This window comes from Pituophis catenifer, unplaced genomic scaffold (assembly GCF_029215685.1).
Source record: "Pituophis catenifer annectens isolate HBS135680 unplaced genomic scaffold, rPitCat1.0.hap2 SCAF_2, whole genome shotgun sequence".
NCBI classification, from domain to species: Eukaryota; Metazoa; Chordata; class Lepidosauria; order Squamata; family Colubridae; genus Pituophis; species Pituophis catenifer.
Window position 1 is genome coordinate 187,658,353 of NW_027256882.1, and position 24,216 is coordinate 187,682,568.

At 41.2% G+C, this 24,216-nt stretch overlaps 1 protein-coding gene across 2 annotated transcripts in view; it reads right to left on the minus strand.

Moving 5' to 3' along the window:
- CARM1 (coactivator associated arginine methyltransferase 1) overlaps positions 1-24,216 on the minus strand; it is a 95,134-nt gene that overhangs the window by 59,094 nt on the left and 11,824 nt on the right. For both annotated transcript variants that reach the window (XM_070938334.1, XM_070938333.1), the window contains exons 2-3: positions 13,699-13,824; positions 9,440-9,546 (exon numbers count right to left, since the gene is read on the minus strand). In XM_070938334.1, the coding sequence (XP_070794435.1) occupies positions 9,440-9,546; positions 13,699-13,824 (233 nt within the window). The remainder of the gene's footprint in view (positions 1-9,439; positions 9,547-13,698; positions 13,825-24,216) is intronic.

Sequence of the window (24,216 nt, forward strand, 5' to 3'; positions counted from 1 at the left end):
AATTGCCAGTTAACATTGTCAAATGCTTTCTGTGCATCTAGGAAAATCAGCGCCATTTGTTTTCCTGGGTGTGTTTCAATATACTCCAATGTATTTAAAACCATTCTCATGTTATTTTTAATCTGTCTCTTTGGCCAAAATCCAATCTGATCTAAATGTATAAATTCATTCAAAAACCTTTTAAATCTCTCAGCTATTATTGAAGCATATATTTTGTAATCCGCATTCAATAGAGGTATTGACCTGTAGTTTTTTATCTGCATTAAGTCTGAGTGGTCTTTCGGTATAAGAGTAATATTTGCTTTCATCCATGAGTTTGGTAATTGTTTATAAAATTCTGCCAGTAATCCATCAGGCCCTGGTGTTTTATTATTTTTTGTTTCTTTTTTTTTAAGAAAAAAGTTTTTTATTTTATGAACAAACAAATATACAATATATAATCAATCATTCATTGTATCGTCTAAGTACATCTTTTCATTTCATTTAATGTAACATTTCCCTCACATTTACTTATCTGTTAATACATTTATCTGTCTCTCCGTTTTATATCCTAACCCAACCTTCAACCCCCCCTCCCCACCCCCCCACCCCCGACTTCCCAGAGCAAAAACAGGGTATAACAAACATGTGCTAAAATATTCTAACTTACTGCAAGATTCAAAACTCCCTCACACACTTTAACTCCCTTTTTACAAATTATTCATCAACCTTCCTTTTATAAATTCTAAAAATCAATTAAATTAAATTCTTTCTTCCTAAGTATAAAAGCCTTTTTCTTAGCATGTAATCCAATAACTTTTAGAGTTTTAGAAACATTAACAAACACTGATAAATTTCATTCAAACCCTCAAACACCCTTCTTTTTCAACATTTAAAATACTAAAATCTCATATTAAACATTCTAAAAATCTCTTAATACATCAATAAAACATTCTTCATTCCTTTCTTTCTATATTGTTTCCAGTCCTTCTTCTTCCCCTCTGCTTTTATTTTGGAGAGTTTTTGAATTTTAATTTGAGGTTGATGTATCTTTAAAATCTTTAAAACTCGTTCCCTTCTTAGATTTATTTCCTCTGCTTTGAAACCCCCATATCGACTCTTCTTGCTTGTATAGTCAATCAATCCATTCCTTTGTCTGTAGAACCAAAAATTGTCACGATAAGATTTATCAGTTTGCAGTAAAGAGTCTACTTGTTGCTTTTCAATTAGTTGTATGGAAACCTCTGCCAAGTCCTTTGTTTCGCCTATGTCAACCTCCATCTTAAACCTGACGACTTCTTTGTCTTCCAAAATCACATTAGGCTGGATAATTTCTGCCTCTTTTCCGACCAGCAAATCCCTGTTGTGCTGCAAATTATATTTTTGAAAGGTTCTATCAATTGATTCCAAAAGAGCAGAAGTAAAGAAGTTTAAAAGTTCTTGAAAGCCCTTTACAGTCACAGCTTGTGAGTTTGCTGACTCACCCAGTAGTAAGCTTCCAGCCCTTGTCTCCATGCCCTCAGGCGCCATTTCTTCTCCTTTTAAACGGAGTTTCAAAGTACTTGCATTTTTTTGTTCTCCTGAGTTTGCTCTGCCAGCATCCATGGTCAAAATTTTTGTAATCCTTAAAATTGCTTGCTGGTGTAGTCACCTACGCCTTGGTCTGCATAAAGCAGACTTGTCCCGGATCCGGAGCAACTGAAGGGCTTTCAGGGAGCTCTCACCCTGCAAACCCCAGGCTTAAAAAGAAAAACCTGGGGGTCTAGGGGAGTTTTACCCAGACCCTTCTGCTCTTCTCTCCCCCTTCTTCCCCTGCTCGGGGGTCGGGGGAGAGTTTTAAGCCGCTAGACAGCAGATTTTCGCTGTTCTAGCGGCTAACAGAATCACGGGGCTGGAGCTCTCGAAGGAGCGTCCATCGGCGTTCATTATTATTTGTTTCTTAATCGCTTCTGTCAATTCCATCATGGTTATTTGTCCATTCAGGATAGCTTTGACTGATTCAGGTACTTTGGGGAGTTCAGACTGTTCCAAATATTGTTGTATTTTATTTTCTGGAATTTTCTCCTGATCATACAGTTTCCCATTTTATTATCATACAGTTTCTCTTTTATTATTATTTTTTTGTCTTCATTCTGATAATAAAGGATCTCTTTCTCATTTATTAATTGATGTATCATTTTTCTTTCCCTCTCTTCTTTCAGTTTATATGCCAGCCATAAACCTTCCTGGTTTATTCAAATTTTAAAAAAAGTTTTGTTTTGCACTTTTGATTTTTTGTGCCAATTCATCTTTTTCCAACAGATTCATTTTGTGTTTTATTAAGTCTAATTGATTTCTTAATTTCTCTTTTTGTGGTTCTTTCTGTAATTCTGATTCTAATCTTTTGTGTTCTTCTAGCATTTTCTTATTCTGTTTCTTATTATTTTTCTTCCTCATGTAAGTTATAACTAGTCCCCGGATATATGCTTTCGCAGTATCCCAAACAGTTTGCAAGGTGTGTTTCTCCCCATACATCTTGAGTTCCTATTTCTTCCATTATTTTAAAAAAGGTTTTAGGGAGTGTTTTCCTAACTTTACCTGTTTTACTGTTTTTGTAGTCTCCTACCACACATATATTTTCATATTCCAATTCTATAATTTTCTTACGAAGTTTTCCATAAAACTCATCTTATTATTAGGTGCATATATCGCTATCAACAACATCTGTTTTTGATTCATTGTTACCTCCACCATCAATATTCTCCCATCTTCACCTGAAAAGATTTGTCTAGCCTTTATTGTTTCTTTAATATATAGAACCACCCCACTTTTCTTTTGCTGTGCTAGTGAAAAATATAGTTTCCCAATTTTGGGTTACTCTAATAATTTACTAGTAGAATTGTTCTGCTTTGTCTACTGTATCTAGTCTATGCCTTTTTTCATCCAGGTCACCAATATTCCCTCAGGTATTAGCCATCTAAAGTTTACATCATGTTTTATTAGTTGTCTCATCAAAAATTGGTAGTTTCCTTGTATCTCTTACTCTTCTGGGTATTTGTGTCAAGACTGCTATTTCTCTCCCTTTGTGATTCAATGATGCATCTCTTCCTCTTTGAAGTATTTCCGCTCTTATTGCCTTCTTTGAAAATCTCACATGTACCTCTCTGGGAAGCTTGTTCCTTCTCGCTTAGCTTGTATATATTCTAAATATTTCGTCAATTCCAGAGAGGACTTCCTGTTTATTCGTTTCCAACGCATCTGCCAAAAATTCTTCCATTTTTTCAGCAAGATCTTCCCCTTTTTCCTTCTCAATATTTTGAAATCTCAGGAAGTATCTGCTTTATCCATTTCCAGCATAATTATGGATCGCTCAAGCTCATTATCTACCTTAGTCAGTCTGTAATCCATCTCTTCTACTTTCTTATCTGTTTGCTCTGTCTTCTCTTCCATTTTTTGAATCCGTTGTTCATTTTTAGTGATTATTTTCTGGATGTTTATTTTATCCTCCATCTTTTGTTCCATCTTTTGCATCCTATCTGCCAAATCATCACGCTTCTTAGCCATGACTTCTTGCAGAAGTTGGAACATGGTTTTCATTTCTGACTGAAAAGTATTTAATCTTTTGTTTTGCAACATGGTATCTATAGAACGTTGACTTGCTGGGCTTGATGTTGCTGCTGCTGTTGCTGCTGGTGCAGATGATGTATTTTTTCTCCCTGTTTTGCTTAGATTTGTATTGCTTGCCATTTTGATAGTTTTAGGTAATAAAATATTTTAAGTAACAATTATCTAACAGAGACAACCGATCAATAGTCAAACAATCAATAACAAATCCAAAATGCAATACTCCACAGTACCCAACTTAAAGAGTACACCTGAAGCAGTCCAACAATTTCCTTTCTTATTCCCAGTTGTTGTTTTCAGACCTCTAGGCACCTCATTTTTTTAGTTGTTGTATTTCACAAAATCAAGATATCCATAGTCCAAAGTTCTCTTCAAGAAGGTTGTGTTCTCTTTTAATAAATTATAATCCACAAAGGCTCACCAAAATTGTATCAAACCGATTATAAATCACCAAAGAGGACAGCTAAAAGATCAAAGTCTTCATTTGCTTTATAAACAACTTCTATTATCTGCCAGTTTCAGTTGCTCAATTTATAAAATCTTTATCCAGTCAGAAAGCTACAGTGTTTAAAATTTACAGTTTCTACTCTCTTTCTCTGCAGTTCTCTCTGTAAACAGTTCCCAGGTGCAGGCAGTGTCAGCTTTGGAAGCCATATTAACACCGGAAGCTTCCACGCTGCCACCTTCTTGTGCTTGGGAAATTAGGAAGGAGGATTTAGCAGAGGGAATGTAGTTAGACAAAATAGCATTCTTCTTTTCAGTCCAGGTCATGGCAGTACTGCATCTGGAGAAGGAGAGGTTGAAGTGGTGTCTCAAGATGGGACCGATGGTGATTGGACCATGTGATGGACTAATGGGTGCAGGGGCTGGATTTTGGGGTTTTGATTTACTGAGGGAAAATCTGGAACTCTGATTCAGGTTTTCCCAGATGTGCCAGTATACCTAATTTAATAAATGGGAACTTTGAGAAAATGCCTGTCTCAGAGTTTTTAATTGGAGCTGGGTTCTTCTGGAACACTGACAGAAGTTTATCTGTGTCTTGTAACAATGTTCTTTCAATAAACTGCCCAAGGTCAATTGTTATCTCACTTTCTTTTCTTCAGTTTCTTTCCATAACAATTTTTTCTGGCCAACAGGTGTCACTGTTGCTCTATTTCTCTTCTACTCTTCTCCTTTAATTTATGCCAAATCTTTTTCCTTTGGAGGTTCCTGAGCCCGAGTTTAAATTGCAGAAAAACATTTTAGTTCAATGAAATCCAATTAATCCACTTAATACTATCCTTTGAATAACCAGTCTGGATTTCCTCTTTTAAAACTTATTTCTCTCACGCAGTGCAAATAGTTCAAATTTCTTACTCGGATCTATTTCAGCTTTGGGCTTATTCACCACTATTCTATGGGAGTGGAAGGTAGAAAAATCCACCCCCTTCTTTTACAGTTCCACTGTCATTCAAGCCAGTTTTAAAAGGGGCAAATTCCTCAACAGAAGTTGGAAAATTCTCACCCAGTCGCACCACTGCTCTGCCTCAATCTTCACTCATTCTTCTCTGATTGGGCTGTCACAGCCACCGTCAGGCACGCAATGGCCATCTTTTTCTTCCTGCCGGTTTGAGAACTTTCCTCCGGATCAAACAAGAAGTTTGCAATCTCCTTGTAATCTACAGAGTGTCCTCTCGTCTTCACCACCCCTCCAGGGTTCCTTAGGTCCCTCAAGACCCTCTGGCAGGAGGAATTTGGCAGACTTCGACAGAGCCCTATGGAAAATACATTGTATTGCCGCGACATCAGCTCCCAGAGTTCTGAAGAAGCTGGCAGAACCAGTATACCATATCTTTCAACAATCCCGGAGCACTGGAGAAATACCTGAGGATTGGAAAAGGGCTGATGTGGTTCTCATCTTCAAGAAAAGGAAAAAAATTGACCCAGGAAACTACTGACCAATCAGTCTAACATCAATACCTGGGAAGATACTGGAAAACAGATCTGCGAACAACTAGAAGCAAATAAAGTTATAAATGGTAGCCAGCACGTGTTTGTTAAAAACAGATCATGCCAAACCAATCTTATTTCATTCTTTGATAAAGTCAGTAGACCAGTGAAATGCTGTGGACATAGTATACTTAGATTTCAGCAAGGCATTTGACAAAGTAGACCACAACCTACTTCTTGGTAAGCTAGAAAAATGTGGGATAGACAGCATTGCCATTTGTAACTGGCGGACAAACCATACTCAACAAATAGTCCTTAATGGTATTACATTGACATGGAGAGAAGTAAGCAGTGGGGTACCACAAGGCTCCGTCTTACGCCTGGTACTCTTCAATATCTTCATAAGTGACTTAGATAAGGGAATAGAAGGGGACCTCATCAAATTTGTAGATGACACTAGACAGGCAGGAATAGCCAACACCCCAGAAGACAAGCTCAGGATCCAAAAAGATCTTGACAAACTTGAACAATGGGCCTTATCCAACAAACTGAATTTTAACCAGGAAGTAATGTGTTTTGTACCCTCTGCACATGCACAGAAGGTTTTGCTTTTTGCTTTTAAAAGTAAAAAAAAAGGCTCTGACGATCACAGCTAAGCTGCGCAATCGTCAGAGCCTTTATTTTTACTTTTAAAAGCATTTTTTACAACCTATTCGGGCAAATAGGTCGTAAAAAATGCTTTTAAAAGTAAAAAAAAAAGATTGCGTGCCATGGCTGACCACCCCCCCCCCCCGGCGTGTGCTGTTCTACTTACCCCATGCCTCCTTTTGGCATGCACTGTGCGCGCACATGCAGTGCACATTTGGCGCACAGCGCACATGCGCAACCAGCAAACCAGTAGTAAACCAGTTCAGATTTCACCATTGATCAAGATAAAATCCTAGTAAGACATACTTGGAATACTGCAACCAATTCTGGTCACCATACTACAAAAAAGATGCTGAGACTTTGGAAAAAGTTCAGAGAAGAGCAACTAAGATGATCAAAAGCCTGGAGACTAACATTTATGAAGAAGGGCTGCAGGATTTGGGTTTGGCTAGTCTAAAGAAAAGAAGAATTGGGGTGACATGGTAGCAGTATTCCAGTTTTTGAGGGGCTGCCACAAAGAAGAGGGCATCAATTTATTTTTCAAGCACTGGAGGGCAGGACAAGAAACAATGGTTGGAAACTAATCAAAGAGAGAAGCAACCTGGAATTAAGGAGGAACTTCCTAACAGTGAGGACAAATAGCCAGTGGAACAGTTTGCCTTTAGAAATAGTGGGCATTCCATCACTGGATATTTTTAAGAAGAAACTAGACAGCCACTTATCTATTGGGGGCGAGTCTTTGGCCCCCACAGAGGGCTCGCAATCTGGGAGTCCTCCTGGATACGCAGCTGTCCTTGGAGGAACATCTGACGGCTGTAACCAGGGGGACCTTTTGTCAGGTTCGCCTGATCCGCCAGTTGCGGCCCTTTCTTGATCGGGATTCCCTGTGCACAGTCACTCATGCCCTCGTCACCTCTCGCCTTGATTACTGTAACGCTCTCTACATGGGGCTCCCCTTGAAGAGCACCTGGAGGCTCCAACTGGTCCAGAATGCAGCAGCGTGGGTAGTGACGGGAGCAGCGTGGCGCTCCCATGTAACACCGCTCCTGCGTGAACTGCACTGGCTCCCGGTGGTCTTCCGAGTGCACTTCAAGGTGTTGGTTATCACCTTTAAAGCGCTCCATGGCATAGGGCCTAGCTATCTTCGAGACCGCCTGCTGCCACCGACGACCTCCCATCGACCCGTGCGCTCCCACAGAGAGGGCCTCCTCGGGGTGCCATCAGCCAAACAATGCAGGCAGGTGACCCCCAGGGGGAGGGCCTTCTCTGTGGGAGCACCCACCCTCTGGAATCAGTTGCCCCCAGAGATAAGGAGAATCCATGACCTCAGTGCCTTCCGCCGTGCCCTTAAAACCTTCTTTTTCCAACAAGCCAGGCTGGCCTAATTCTTTTTAAGTGTTTTTAATTGTTTTGTTTATCGTTTTAATTAATGGGGCCAAATCTATATATATATATTTAACTGTATTTTAATATTTGTATTTGATGTTTTTATTTGGCTGTTCACCACCCTGAGTCCTTAGGGAGAAGGGCGGTATACAAATTCAAAATAAAATAAAAATAAAATAAAATCTGAAATGGTGTAGGTCCGTGATGGCGAATCTATAGCATGCATGCCGGAAGTGGCACGTAGAGCCATCTCTCCGGGCACGCGAGCGGTCACCCGATGCTCTTTCAGGTTCCAGCAAACAGGCCAGCTGGCCTTCACATGCACTGGGGTGCCAGAAACCAAAAGAGCAGCTGCCCAGCGCGCATATGTGTGCCGGGAAGATGATCTTCCGATTTCTGGCATGCGCGCCAGCCACCTGGTCTTCCGGTTTCTGGCATGCATGCATGCGCAAAGACCAGCTGGCCAGTGCGCATGCACGTGCTAGAAACAGGAAGATGCACCGGGCGGCTGTTCTTTCAGTCTCCAGTGCTCCTGCACGCGTGAATGCCAGGTGTCTGGCACGCTGGAACCCAGAAGAGCACGGGGAGCAGAGATGCCAGCCAGGACGGGTGGGTTGGGGCTTCCCTCCTTCCCTCCCTCCCCACCCGAATGGGCTTCTTCCATGGCCCCAGCCCTACAACATGGGGCACTGATGCGCATACGCGGTCCGGAGAGCCTGGCCAGCTGGGGCACATGGGGCAGTGGGGCAGGGTTTGCTGGCTGGGCAGGTGGCTACCCCACCTGCTGCTCCTGCCACCGCGAGGAGGCAGCGGTGGTTCTCACGCTCCCATTTCCAGCCGGGATCCTGGAGCAGCCAGGAGGAAAAGGAGCCACCGTCGGGGAGGCCAGCTGCCCCAGGAGGGCCGGAGGACAGCGCAGTTCCTCATGCATGGAGACGCCGCCGAGGGGTAAAAGGGGCACCTGGCCAAGCGGGAAGCAGGAAGGAACTGTGAGGGATAAGAGGGGATGACAGCACTGGCTCATTCTCAGTGAGCCAGCGCTGGGTGGGGCACTTCATCCCGGCCAGAGTTGGGGCAAAGCTCTCCTGCCTCCTGGCCCCCCCAAGCCGAGTCCTGGGAATGCCGATGCCCCTTCCCCCTGAGGCCGGGAAGGGGCTCCAGCTTTCTAGCAGAGGCAGGGGGCATTCCCCGCCCCACTTTCTCTCCATGTCCAGGGCTGCGGAACCGGGTCATCGGTGGGGATGTCCCCCCACTCCGGCGGGGACCAGGGGGATGTGCAGGGAGGTGCAAGGACTCCCAAAAGGCCAAGTGGAGCTGGGGCACACTCCAAGTGGATAGCTGGTCTTCATGCATGCATGCATGCCAGAAACTGGAAGAATAGGTGGCTGCCGTGCATTCGTGCACCGGAAACCAGGAGATCATCTGCTGTTCCAGTCTCCAGCACGGGTGCGCGCACGCTCCTGTTTTGGCACTCGGTGCTGAAAAGGTTTGCCAACACTGGTATAGATTTTCCTGCTTGAGCAGTGGTCTGGACCTCCAAGGTCTCTTCCAGCTCATTCTATTCTATTCTATTCTATTTCTATTCTATCCTATTCTAGATACCCTAGACCTGGTAATTGTGGGCCCATGTCTGAGACCCTGGCACTTAAGAATCTATAGTTTCTGTTCAGATCCCTGTTGTGTATTGGTAATTTTCCTGCATCAAGAATCTACACAGTTTTCTGGCAGAAAAAGTCCTTGTCAATTTCTTCATTAGCTAGCCCTCTACAGTTTGTTTTCAAGAATATGCAAGATATTCTTGCATATTCTGCAGATCCTCAGCAGTGGACCCAAGGAGCTGACGTAATTCCTCCCTCCCCTCCACCAGAAAAAAACAACTATTGAAGTCACCTACCTGGAAGTACTGCACAGCAGATGATTCCTCTGTGCGCTCACTGAACACTGACTGCTCCATGTTGTGGCCTCGGCAATTTTTCAAGATATTATAAAATGAGCAGAAGTCTAAAGATAAAGCCAAAAATGCTTTTCAGACTTCAAATGACATTGTTCCAATTACATCCAAAAAGGGTACAAACAACTTAGTTAGAGATGTAATCCAAGATGGTATCTAATTATTATAGGAACATTTGCCCAGGATTTTTCTCTAGGTACTTTTAATCAGGTTATGTGACACAGATAGTCCTCGACTTACAACAGTTTGTTTACTGACCATTCAAAGTTATAATGGCACTGAAAAATGTGACTTATGACTGTTTTTCATAGTTATGACCTTTGCAGCATCCCCATGACCATGTGATCATAATTCAGAATTCAGGATGCTTAGCAATTGGTCCTTGTGTTATGTGATCACCTTTTGCAACCTTCTGACAAAATCAGTGGGGAAGCCAGATTCACTTAACAACCAGGTTACTAACTTATCAACTGCAGTGATTCACTTAACAACTGTGGCAAGAAGTCATAAAAATAGGGCAAAATTCACTTAAATGTCTCACTTAACAACATAATTTTTGGGCTCAATTGTGGTCGTATGTTGAGGACTACCTCTACTTATTTCTAAGACTAAATCATTTATTTATTGGATTTATGCTTTGCTTTTTTTTTTTTGTTTACTCAAGGCACTTAGAACATTTCAATTAAAAATGCTAAATTTAAATGTAGCATTCAGATCAACAGATTAAAAATCAGTTAATGTGGAAGTGATATGTTTTCCATTTCACAAAATTTTCCTCTACAGGGAGAGCATCCATAGTCAGAGACAAGAGATGAAACAAACAAGCCACTATCAGCAGAGCATCTTTTTCAAAAAGTCCTCTCTTGCTGATTTCCATGAACAGGCATATTCATTGTAAAACATACGATCCCTGGAGAGATTCAAACCCTAGCTGTGTGGGGCTTTAAAGTCAACATCAACACATCATCTATGCCCAGGAAGCAATCAGCAAGAAGGAGAGATTTTTCCACCAGGAATCATACCATTCCTATAATTTCCACTTTTTAAGGAACATATTTTGGCCCAATTGCAATTCTTAGATGCTTCTCAAGGGGTACCTATCATACAGCATGTTACAGTAGTTAAGCATAAGGATGTAACTAAGATATAGATAACTATTACTATGTCTAAATCATTGCTGCAAGGATCACAGCTGGCACCCTAGCCACATCTATGCCAATGTGGTCCAGGCCACAATAATCAACTGTGAATCCAATGACAATTGAGCATCAAGGAGCATCTTTAAACTGTGCATCTTTCTGAAAACCATCATTATTTAAAGTTTTTAATACTAGCTCATGTTTACAAATAGCAGAATTGCTTGCAATTTCTTCTCTAATGCTACATGTATATTTACTTAATTTTTGGATACAAAAATAGTATGTACATTTTTATGTAACAAATATAGGTGAATAGTATTATACTACATGCATCAAAAATCTTATATTCATATTTAAGTTAAATCAAGTACAGATAACTGTCCATAAAAATGTTAAATTTTTAGAATGATAAACACGATTTTGTCTTTTGGTTTTCTCACAAATATCCTTTCTGTTATATCTTAACTTTTCTAAATGTTCCAAATGTTGCAGCAACTGTCCAACCTATCCACTAAATACAGCATAAGTATCAAAAGTTTAAAATTAAAATCTAGACAGAGTTGGGCTTAACATTGCATGACTTTGCCACTTGATGGTCCAAAATTTCTATTATGGAGAACAAACAGCAGATGATGTCATAGGAGAGAATATCAGACTGAATTATTTAACAGGACAGATGTTATCCTTCCTGTAAATCAGCGGTTCTCAACCTGAGGGTCGCGATCCCTTTGGGGGTCGAACGGCCATTTCACAGGGGTCGCCAAAGCCCTCTCTCGCCCCCCCCCACGCCTTCACTCACCCTCACTCTCTTCTCTGTTGGATCGCCGGCTGTTCGCTTACCCCGCCCACTCTCAAACTATTGCTGCCTCCTGAGTCCCAGCTGATGGCTAGAGGAAAAAAAACTGTTTAAATTCTTGCCGTGGGGCTTCAAAGGGCCGCCTATAGCCAGTGGTGGGATTCTGCCGGTTCCGCCCCGCCCCTTGCCCCGCCCCTCCGCACCACTATTTATTGCCAATAAATAGTGGTGGGCGAGGGGTGGGCGAGCCAGCAATTTAACAAATGGTTCGGTGTTTTTTTGTAATTTTATTGGCCCGTGGAGCTTCAGCATAGGCTAATTAGCCCTTGATTAGATCGGCTCCCGACTCTCAGCTGATTTGCTCTCAGCTGTTTTGCTCAGGGCTCTGCTGCTTGCTTGCAAAGAGTGCTGGAGCAATTTTTTTCCCCCTAGCTATGCTGAGAAACGAAACTGAAAGTAAAGCAGGCTGTTGGCTTTGCTACAATGTTGGAAAATTAGGCAGGCAGATTTCTTTTCTTTTTCCTCACCAAAAAAGGTAGGTGCAACAATGGGAAATTTAGGGAAAAAGTGGAGAGTTCAAGATTTTAAAACACAAAAGAAAAAAAGCTCTATTTAACTAGGGAATTGTAATAATTGAGATACTATTAATTGTATATTGTGTTGAAAGCAGAAATGGTTAAGTTGTGGTTTGGAGGAATATATGGGGGAAATTATTTGATTTATTATTATTGGTAAATATAATTAACTGATTTGTAAGAAATTGGATTGCATGGAAATAATTGGAATATTCATGTTCATATTGATTAATATACAAAAAAGGTAGTTATATAACTAATTGATTTATATTAAGATGTTGAATTTATATTAAACAACTGTAATATTACATAATTAACCAATGTGAGGATGGATATAAAAATAGATGACAATGGGAAGGGGTATAATATAGAATAGAAGGGAAAAATTGAATTTGATTAAGATTAGAGATGAGGATGAAGGGTAATATTGTTTTTTTAGAAAAATAGATGAGGAATAAATATGGCAAAAAGGAAATATAGAAATTGTAAATTTAATTGAAATGACTAAACACTGTTTAAATTTGTGAACCAGCCAAATATTCTGTTCAAAGAAAATACATTGTATGTTTGTATGTGTGTTTCTAATTATTGTTATTTATTCATATTTATTCTCTTTTATTCTTTAAAGTTTAACAATTCATTCTTTATCTTAATATCTTTATATTTGTTTGGGGTTGGTTTTCTTCCCTTTCATCTTTTTTATTGTACAGCAATCTTTCTCCTCAAACCTACCACCTCTCTCTTTTCTTTCCTTCTTACTTTCTCTTCCCCCCACCCTCTTCTTCTCCTCCCTACTTCCTTTTCCTTTCTCCTTCTCCTCCTCTCTTCCTCCCTCTCTTCCCCTCACTCCTAATTTCCCTTCCCTTCCTTCATCTCTCTCTATTGCTGTATCCTTTTATGCATATGGACTACTCAGAGGGCTGAAAAAGTTATTTCTGACTGGTCCTCGCACTTTTGACCAGTCCTCGAACTTACGACTGTCCTCACATTTTACGTTTTTGCCCTATCTTGTCACCATGGTGAAGAGAAGCAGTTGTGAAATGAGTGACATGGTTGTTAAAAATGCTACAATGGGCATAAATGATGACCAGTCATAAGTGTGAAGACCGGTCAAAAGTGCGAGGACCTGTCAGAAATCACTTTTTTCAGCCCTCTGGGTAGTCCTTTTGTGCATATGGACTACTCAGAGGGCTGAAAAAGTTATTTTTGACTGGTCCTCGCACTTTTGACCAGATCTTGAATTTACGACTATCCTCAGATTTTATGTTTTTTGCCCTATCTTATCACCATGGTGAAAAGAAGCAGTTGTGAAATGAGTGACATGGTTGTTAAGAATGCTGCACGGGCATAAATGTGAGGATGGTCATAAGTGTGAGGACCAGTCAAAAGTGCGAGGACCTGTCAGAAATGACTTTTTTCAGCCCTCTGAGTAGTCCCTATACACATAGCCATGACCACCCGGTCACATGACCTCCAAGCCATGCCCACAGAACCGGTAGTAAAAAAAATTCGAACCCACCCCTGGTTGGGGGTCACCACAACATGAGGAACTGTATTAAAGGGTCGTGGCATTAGGAAGGTTGAGAACCACTGCTGTAAATGCTATGTGTTGGCAGGGCATAGAATTATTTGTCAGAGCAATATTACTGTTTCCCAAAACTTCAAATACAACTCAAAATTGCTAGTACATACCACTTGGCGTTGCAAATTGTATAAGGACACTATTGCATCCCAATGTGATAATGAAGGACTGTTTTCCCACTCGGCTGCATTCTGTCTCCTTTGATACAGAACACTTGAATACACAAACATCATCTTCTAGGAAAGAAAAGAGAAAAAAACAATGATTCATCAACCCTTAGAGATTTTGCTTTTTTAAGATGGAGAAAGCCATTCTGGATCATTCCTACTTTCCAAACTGTCAGATGAGAAATCCACAAATAGAACAGGAGCAGATTATCTCTTTCACATGCTCCTGAATCTCATCAACTGATATTCAGGGTCAAGTTAGGTCTGCTCATAGGGGTAGTATATGATCATGACCAGTAGCACTAGCACTAGCACTTAGACTTATATACTGCTTCGTAGTACTTTACAGCACTAAGTTATTTACAAATGTCAGCATTTTACCCCCAACAATCTGGGTCCTCATTTTACCAACCTCAGAAGGATGGAAGGCCGAGTCAACCTCAAGCTGGTCAGGATCTAACTCCTGACTGTGGACAGAGTTGGCCTGCAATATTGCATTCTAACCACTGTGCCACCTTGGCTCCCTACAGACTATTTCAAAGTTGCTTTTAGCTTTTCTGTAGAAGTGAGAATTTACTAAATTTTTAGCTACTTATTCCCTATATCTGATAAGAAATTCCTATTAGCAGTTTCTAGAAATGTTCAGAAAAGTGAGCAGACATCTTTCTAATAAAGGAGAATATTTGTAACTCATGGTTGAAATGAGGGGTCCTTGGTGCTCTCTGAGTTTGGTTGTTTTCTTTCAGATGTTTCATTATCCAAACTAGGTAATACCATGCTAGCACTGATGATATTACCTAGTTTGGGTTATGAAACGTCTGCAAGAAAAGAACTAAACTCAGAGAGACCCGTCAGACATCTTTCTATTTGGTCAGGACAAATCTGTGAAACTCACACTGCCTTTTTTTACCATTATATCCTCTCCTCAGGCCCCTTTTTCCTTGCATCTAAAATCTGTGGGCAGTACCATAAAATAATCTTTTTCTCTCAGACTCTAATCTTAATCTACTATCACAGGGGCCCTCAGCCCTCAGGTTGCAGACTGGTACCAGTCCGTGGTTGTTTGAAAACTGGGTCGCACAACGGGCAAACACAGGAAACTTCATTTATGCATGCATGGGAGCTAGGTTGCGCGTATGCAACCATCCCCTCCCCCTCCCCACTGGTCCATGGAGCCAGAAAGATTGGGGACTGCTGTACTATCAGATCAATAATACAGTATTCAAAATAAGAGTTTGCACAAACTGGGTCTAACACATTACACTGAAGCAAAATATGATTTGCATAGTTGTCTGTTGTCATCTGTTGTCGTTAATAACATACTATGATTCTATAGCGTAGACTAAATATGAGCTAGGTCAGGGGTCACCAACCTTTCGGACCCCAGGGACCACTAAATTCATAATTTTAAATCCCGCGCACCACTAATATGAATTCAGAGCGCCGCTTGCTGAAGCGCCTGGACTCCCAGTGACGGGATGGGGTCCTCCAGGCCGTCTCTCCCCCCCTCTCTCTCTCCCGTCATCTCTCTTTATCTCTCTCTCATCCCTTCTTTCTCTTTCCCCCCTCTCATCTCTCTCCCTTTTCTCTTATCTCTCTCCCGCTCTGTCTGTCTCTCATCTCTCTCCCTCTTTCTCTCATCTCTTTCTCTCTGCCCCCCCTCTCATCTCTCTCTCCCACTATCTGTCTCTCATCTCTCTTTCTCTCCCCCCCCCGGTCTGTCTCTCTCTTTCATTCTGATTCTTTGGTGCTCTCTGGGTCTCGTGGGCGCTTCTTCGGCCTTTATTGGTGCTGGACACACAACCTGCTCTCTGCCCCAAGACACTCGTGTGACCTGGCTGCAACCGATGCTCCGCGTTGTAATGGCTCCAGGAGAAGGGGACGCAGACTCTTCCACTGTGAAGCATGCTAAATTTAACTGCGCAGTGTTGTGGCCTACCAGTGGTCAGCAGAGCTGGCAGCAGATTCAGACAGTGAGGTGGTTGGGGAGGAACATGGGCCAGTCCTGGAGTCTGGGGAAGGCTCAGACAGGGGCTCTGAGTCAGAGGCAGAGGGGGCCAGGGCTGTCTGGTAGTTCTTTGCTGCCTCCGGAGTCTCCAGAGTCTGACATCAGAGAGGCAGGAGAACAGCATAAACCTGTTCCCAGTGTGCACATGCACAGAGCTGCCAGGAGACAGGAACAATTAAGGAAAAAGGGTCGACTTGGGAGTATGGCTTGGAGATGATTGGCCCCTCCCATAAGACATAAAAGAGAAGCGAACAGGATGTGAGCTTTTACAGGAAGCAATTAGTTCATCTGGCTGATTCAAGATTTGAAACTCCTGTTTGTGACTCTGTGCCAAGTTTGGTCTTGCCCTGTGTCTGGAAATTAGCTCTTTGGCAGCGTTCCACGTGAGATAGAAGGGTATTGATAATCTTCCTGTGAAAGACTGTTTATCAAGCATTGCGGACAGTAAATGAAAGTAATTTACAGCCGTATGAATTAAAGAGGTTTGCCGGGGCTAAGTTTGTGCTGTTTAATTTCTAAGGAAGCTTAGGTCAGAACACGCTGCAAGAGCAGCGGGCAGGTCATGGAGGCGCCAACAGCAGTGGCAGAGAGAAACAGCTGGACCAGGACAGTGTCTCAGGGTTGAGAGGAAGTTGCATGTCTCCCCCAGAGACCGAGCTGCGCAGAGCACCAAAAAAGGCCGGAAGAAACACCTGCGAGACCCAGCAAGAGATGAAGCTTCGCTCCCATCTGGAATATGGAGCAAATCTCCATCCCCTGCCCTTTCCTTCTCAGTCCAGGCAAGAAGTGACTGGGAGGGCGAGGGGCGGGGACAGCCAGTGAGTGGTGGGTTCAGCCGACAGGAAGCCACAGCAGGGGGATGATCACCATCCCCCCTTCCAGCATTACGCCGTTCCGGCCGGCGAGGGCTGTGCTACACCTTGCGTGTTGCACCTCCTGCAAAGTTGCAAACAGCTCCCTGTACGGCGGAGATTTCCAGCCCCAACACAAGCTGTTTGGCCTGTCCAATACTCCAGAGCTCTAGACACAGGACTGGCCATTGGTCATCCCGGAGCAGCTCGGGTGTGCTGCGGACCACCAAAAATTTTTCACAGACCGCCAGTGGTCCGCAGACCACCGGTTGGTGACCTCTGAGCTAGGTCATTAGTTTGTTCCCCAATCCATGACTTAGCATGATCTGAGAAACATGGTATGGCCATTACAAATCCTGTGCCTGGTTTTCAAACATTTCCAATTCCAATACTCAAGAAAGGACCAAACCATTTATTTGTTAATGATTAATTCTGCAAAATATGCCAGGCACAGGATGTAAAGAAAAAGATACTCCAGTCTGAAGCTTGCCTGAAACTGCAGGGCAGCATCATTGAGCATTTATAGCCACTTAAATAAAGAAATATGTCATCTTTTATTCCATTTTAATTCTTGGCTCTTGCTGCCTTTTTCATTACCTTAGCAGTACTTAATAGTTTGGTTTCACAAGGACAACTATGGAGTCTCACTCTCAGTAAAAAACAAAAACAAAAAAACCTGACACAATATTTGGGTTTAACAAGAGCCTTTGGAATGCTTTTTTTTTTTTTTATTAACAATCATAATCAAAGCCAAATACATTTTTATCAACTATGCCAGGAATGGAAGTTTTATAAACCGACTGACACAGGAATTTTCAGTGAATCCATATACCAGATGAGATTCTGTAAAAGAACCAAAAGTGTGTCACAAAAAAAAAGCAGCAAGAAGAAAGTAAAGGATATGAACCTAAATAGATGCTGTGTTCTGCTCTAGCATTCCTTGAAGACATAATTTCCATTATCTATTATGAGTAGGGATGCAAAAATATAGATAACCCTAATGCCAGTTGCTGCCACCTACTAATCAACTTACTTTTTGCAGCCCAGATATGGAAACCCTCTAAAGGACTGACGAGTATCATTAAACCATGTGAAAATTAATTTTGTGTATGCTCCTTGAAATACTTTATCAGACATGTCCAGAATCTTCTGAGAATAAATGTTTTGGAAACAAAACTACATCTGCAAATGTATTGTGGAATAAGTAAAACCTTCAGTTTAGAGCCCAACCAAAGATTTTACCTACTGTACCATTTAATGGAAAGCAGTTTTTACACAATAAATTAGAATCTTGATACATCCTATTACACTAGTTTACAAAATCATTTTCAAACTATAACTGAGCTTCCTGGAAACTCTCCATCCTCTCTGCCTTATTTAGTTGGTCTTGGATTCAGATCTTGAGAACCCAGTAACTCTTCCCTTGTTACAGAAAGTCATTAAACTCTGACAACTAGGGGTTCCTCCTTAGTGCAATTTGCAGCAAGCCCAGATTTAATCTGAATTTATTCCATTGTTGTTTTTGGGAACCCCGAACTGCAGCACACCAATGTGCTGTCTTTGGCCAATTGTAACCCTGCTTTTTGACTTGGATCTCCCATCAATTTCAGATAACTGACTCCAAAGGTTACAGTATAAGGATGGTCTTTTTAAACCTCTGAAAAACGTAAGAGATCTCTCATGGTCATATACAGCAGAATCCAGAATGGACTAATTAAACAGTCATCAGTTTTGAACCATCGAATTGGATACTAACTAAACATAATAACAGAAAGGGACTTTGGAGATCTTGTCCAACCCCCTACACAAGCAGGAGACCCTATACTTTTCTGGACAAATGGCTGTCCAAATCTCTTCTTAAAAACCTCCAGTGAGGTTTCAGTGCAACTCCTGAAAGCAACCCATTCCAATGGTTAATTGTTCTGTCAGGAAATTTCTCCTAGTTGCTTATCTTGATTACTTTCCATCCATTGCTTCTTGCCCTGCCTTCTGGCACTTTGGAAAATAGATTGACTCCCTCTTCTATGTGGCAACTCCTCAAATATTGGAACACTGCCATCATGTAATCCCTAGGTTTTCTTTTCACTAGACATACCCAGTTCTTGCAACCCTTCCAGTTTCAGCTTCCAGCTCCCTAATCATCTTTATTGCTCTTTTCTACACTCTTTTCCAGTCTCAATTTTTTTTTATTGTTGTGATTAAAACTGGATACAATATTCTAAGTATGGTCTTACCAAGGCATTATAAAGTGGTACTAACACTTCATGTGATCTTGATTCTATCCTTCTGTTAATGCAACCTAGGATTACATTGACTTTTTTGGGCAGCTGCTGCAAACTGCTGACTCATATTTAAGTGATTGTCCACTAGGACTCCAAGATACCTCTCACATTTACTGCTATTGAACCAGGTCCCATCTATTTTATACCTGTATATTTTTTCTTGCCTAGGTATAAAAACTTAACTTTCCTCACCACTAAATTTTATTTTGTTCGATAGGATTCAAACCTGTTGAGATCCTTCTGGATCTTGAGCCTATCTTCTGGGATTTTTGGCTATTCCTTCCAGCTTGGTGTTGTCCATGGCAGACTGGTACTGAGTGAATGCAGAGCGCAGGTGTGATGTAGCAGTTCTGACAATGAGTTCCCCGCCTATTCCCTCATTTAAAATCGTTTATCAAGATATTGAAGAGTATCAGGGCTAAGACAGAACCTTGGGGTACCCTGCTACTTACTTCCCTCCATTAAGGACTACATATTGGGTATGGTTTGTCAGCCAGTCCATGTGGTGGTGATGCTGTCTATCTCACATTTTTCTACCTTATCAAGAAGTTATGTTCTACTTTGTCAAATGCCTTACTGAACTCCAAATAATACTATGTCCATAGCATTTCGCTGGCCCACTAATTACCGTATTTTTCGCACTATAAGATGCTCCGGACTATAAGATGCACCTAGCTTTTGGGGAGGAAAACAAGAAAAAAAATCTGCCTCCCATCAATTTGCCTCCTTGCAGCAAACAGCCTAGTGAGCACAGCCTGATTTAGCACGAGCAGCTGATTGGCGGTTGGATAGGCCTCCTGGAATACTGACAATCAGCTATTTCAGGCTGCGGGGATCACCGCCGTCCATCACTGCTGTCCATCGCTGCCTCCATGCACCCCATTTTCGCCCTCCAAATGGTGGCGGTGATTGGCAACAGCGGCAATTCCCGCTGTCTGGAACGGGCTGAAAACTGGACATGCAGAGGCAAAAAATGGGGCGCATGGAGGCCATAAATGGGACGCATGGATGCTGAAAATGGGGCGTGCGGAGGCGGTGATAAGCAGCAGCAATCCCTGCAGTCTGCAACAGCTGATTGGTGTTATTCTGGGAGGCCGATCCAACCGCCAATCAGCTGCTCGTGCTACACCAGGCTGTGCTGAAGCTGACCAGGCTGTTTGCTGTTTGCTGCAAGGAGGCAAATTGCTGGGAGAAAGAGGCCAAAGGGTGGGGGCTGGCGGGTGGGTGGGGCTTCAGCAACATTCACTCTATTCCAGACATTTCCACCCACTGGGGGGGGGGAGTGCATCTTATAGACTGAAAAATATGGTAGTCAATTTGTCAAAAGAGTGAAATAAGTTTTATTTGGCATTATCTGTTTTTGACAAACCCATGTAGGCTTCTGGTTATAACTTTGCTTGCTTCTAAGTGTTCGCAGAACTGCTGCTTCATTATTGTTTCCAGGATCTTCCCAGGTATGGATGTCAGGCTGTAGTTTCCTAGATCAATTTTTCTCCTTTTTTGAAGATGGGAACCTCATCAGCTCTTTTCGTCCTCTGGTAGTTCCCTGGTGCTCCAGGATCTTTGAAACATATGATTCAGTGGTTCCAAGATTATGTACGTCAGTTCCTTCAGAACTCTGGAATGTAATCCACCTGTTTCTGGTGATTTAAACTTGTCTAGGGTGGACAGGTATTCTCTTACCTATTTTAATTTGAATTCCTAGTCTTTCCTTTACAGTTCTGTTTTTGGTAGGTTGGACTATTTTGTGTGTGTGTGTGTGTGTGTGTGTGTGTGTGTGTGTGTGTGTGAAGAAAGAATTAAACAGCTCTGCTTTCTCCCTGCTGCCCATCACTTCCTTGCTATCTTCTCCCATTAGTTGACCAATTGTTTCTTCAACTTTTTTCTTGTTTTGTGTATGTTGAAAGAAACTTTTTTGAAAATTATTTTTGACATTTGCTTGCAAGTCTTACTTCATTCTTACCTTTCCTGACTTTATCTTTGTAGATTCAGGCTATAATCAGGTATTCTACCTTAGTTATATGTCCCTCTTTCCATTTTTTTTTTTTTTTTTTGTCTTTCAGATTATCAGAGAGTTCTTTACGCAATCATGCTGGTTTCTTCTTCAATTTCTTATCCTTTTTCAAAAATACTGTGGCGGTCTGGGCTTGTATAATCAAATTTTTCAGAGGTTCCCTAGCTTCATGAGTTGGTAGACACTAGTTTGATTTTATTCTATTGCTTGTGTCTGCATTATATTGAATTCCAATATGAATATGTTTAGTTTAGATAAATGTTTAAATATAAATATTTATCTAAACTAAACAGTGTGTCAGATCCATGAATCTGCCATTTCTCAAGGGGGAAGAGGGGAACCCCTGCATTTATTATTGCATTCATACTTTATGGCTTTCTCCCCAATATATCCTGTATCCTGCAATTTACTGATTTATACCTTCTAGCCTGGCCCCTAAGCGGCCTGGCATTTTCTCACCTTTTGGGGAATGTAAGGGGAGGGAGGGCCATGTGGATTCCATTGCTCGAGAGCCAGTAGAAGGATGACCCTGAGAAAATTCCCTTATCACTTTCTCAGAGCAGCCGGTACAATAATATCTCGCATCTGTGGATTGGCTGAATCTACATCAGATGTTGGGAGGGGTTTCTAATTCCTTTATTCTAACTGCATGACCTGAGGGCCCTTAGAGCCTGCTTTCTTTTTGCCCTGCTATCACCTCTATTCAATAAAAGGTTCCTTTTGAAATTCCAAGTTTCAAATCTTTACTTTCTTGAATAAGGGGGAGAGGCCGGGCCTTACACAGTGTGTTCACATTAATCTGAAATAAAACTTAAAGCCACTTTTTATGCAGTTCATAATTTAGAACAGCTATCATAAAATCAAGAACTTGTGTTTAGTTCTAAAGCCAAGTTTAAGGATAGCAATATTCCTTGAGAGCCAACTACTCAGAATGATTAAAAATTATTAAGCAGAACAACATTTTCTCATGCCTTGCTAATTGAATACTCAAGCACTTGAAAACTATCACTTGCAGAATAGTATTCCATTCATATTCAATATATGGAACTATAAACACTTCAAAAAACACAATCTGCTTTGATTTGTTCTTATTTAGTTCTTATAAAGACTTGACATTAGCATTAAATAGAATATTCAATTTTAAATACAGGTAGTCCTGGACCTATGGCCACAATTGAGCCCCAAAATTTTATTGCTAAGTGAAACATTTGTTAAGTGAGTTTTGCCCCATTTTATGACTTTTCTTGCCCAATTTTTAGGTGAATCACTGCACTCATTTAGTAACATGATTGTTAAATGAATCTGGCTTCCCCATTGATTTTGCTGAGCAGATCTCAAAAGATGACCCTGGGACACTTCAACCGTCATAAATATGAAACAATTGCCAAGCACCCACATTTGAATCAGGTGACCATGGGGATACTACAATGGTCATGTGAAAAACAGTCGTAAGTCACTTTTTTCAGTGCCATTGTAACTTTGGTCACTAAACAAATAGTTGTCAAGTTAAGGACGTGTATTACATGTAGTTTTATTTAAATGTATATTCAGATATAATTTTAAACCTATTTTTAATAGACAATAATTATGAGTGTTCTGATGTCCTTTTAATCAACCGTGGAAGGAACCTTACAAACTGCTTAGAGAAATAAACTCTTAGAACAAAAATTATATACCCAACTTTCATTAAGAGGCACCCATACTTAAACTACTGGAGTCTTGTAAATACATTCTTTCAGAATGATATACAATATACAGCACACCTTTCCATAAGCTCCCATAGAAGAGAAATACAGATGTTACATTATGTCAAGTCTTCATGGATTGGATGTCACAAAACTTCCACAACTTGGGAAGTATGTATTTCTAAATAATATATATCCTATCTGGTGTTTTTAATTATGATCACCATATGACACTCTATGACTTATTTTGTTCTATCTGGCAGTTGTCAGGCACAGTCGTCAGATGTTATTCTTTGAGGTTCGTACCTTTTACTGAGAACTGAACTCATGGACCTTTGCACTTCAGTGATTCCATACAGTGCATTACAGATAGTACTCTACTTACAACCGGTTACTTAGAAGACCTTCCCAGGGCTACTTATGACCTGGATTCAAAGTTCTAACTATTAGGGGCTCCTATGTTCACATTTTCGGTACTCAGGAACTGGACATTTACAGCTGTTTGCAACATCCCATGGTCACCTGACCATGATTTACAACATTGTTTTTTCTAGAAACCAGCATTTACTTCCAATTTATGGCAAAAAAATGCCGATTGTGGACATGGAGTCACTTAACGACCATGGAGTTCACTTAACATTCACAGCAATTTGCTTAACAACTGACACAAAAAAGCTGTAAAATTGGGCAGTCATGTGACCCCTAATAATCAGCACCACTTATGACCATAATTCTGGGCTCAATTACAGTCAAAAATTGAGGACCACTTGTATGTTTAGGAGCTACCCAGGTCCTGGCAATCAACAGTATTGCAGGAAGGGTTATCTAGGGATATACATAGTAACATATAGAAGATCAGATATATAGTATCAATATACAGAATCTACATAAGAATAGGGCAGTTTCCTGAAATACTGCTAAGTGCCAAGACTTTTGGATTCTCCCTTGATTTAAAACAATACAGATAAACCTCAACATAAAAATGGTGACAATTCAAAATTACAACAGACCCTCCCAAAAGCTACTTATACCCTGTGACTTCCCAGAGCTGATGACCTTGGGATGGAACTGTGTCAGGCTTCCAGATGGCATGCTTGCATTCCAGAATTCCTTCCCAAACCACTATCACATTCCGGTGCCTTCCCTCCCCCCTCCCATTATTTATTTTTATTTATTTATTTATTTAAATTTATATACCACCCTTCTCCCGAAGGACTTAGGGCAGTGAACAGCCAAAGGTAAACACACAGAACACAAAAATTTAAGAACAGTTTAAAAAACATATTAAACAATTTTGGCCCAACAATTAAAATACCCTTTTTAAAATTCAAATTAAAATTAAGTAATTGGAGAAGTTAGGCCAGCCCGGCTTGTTGAAATAAAAAAGTCTTGAGGGCCCGGCGGAAAGTACGTAAATCCGGAATCCTCCGTATCTCCAGGGGGAGCTCGTTCCAGAGGGCAGGTTATTGTTGTCTGGTTGTAAGCAGGCTGCATAATTAGTCAATCATGATACTTCCAACGCAAAAAGGGCTATCACAGGGAACAGGGCATCAATTTATTTTCCATAGCACTTAAGGGCAGGACAAGAAGCAATGGATAGAAGCTGGTTAGAGAAATCCAA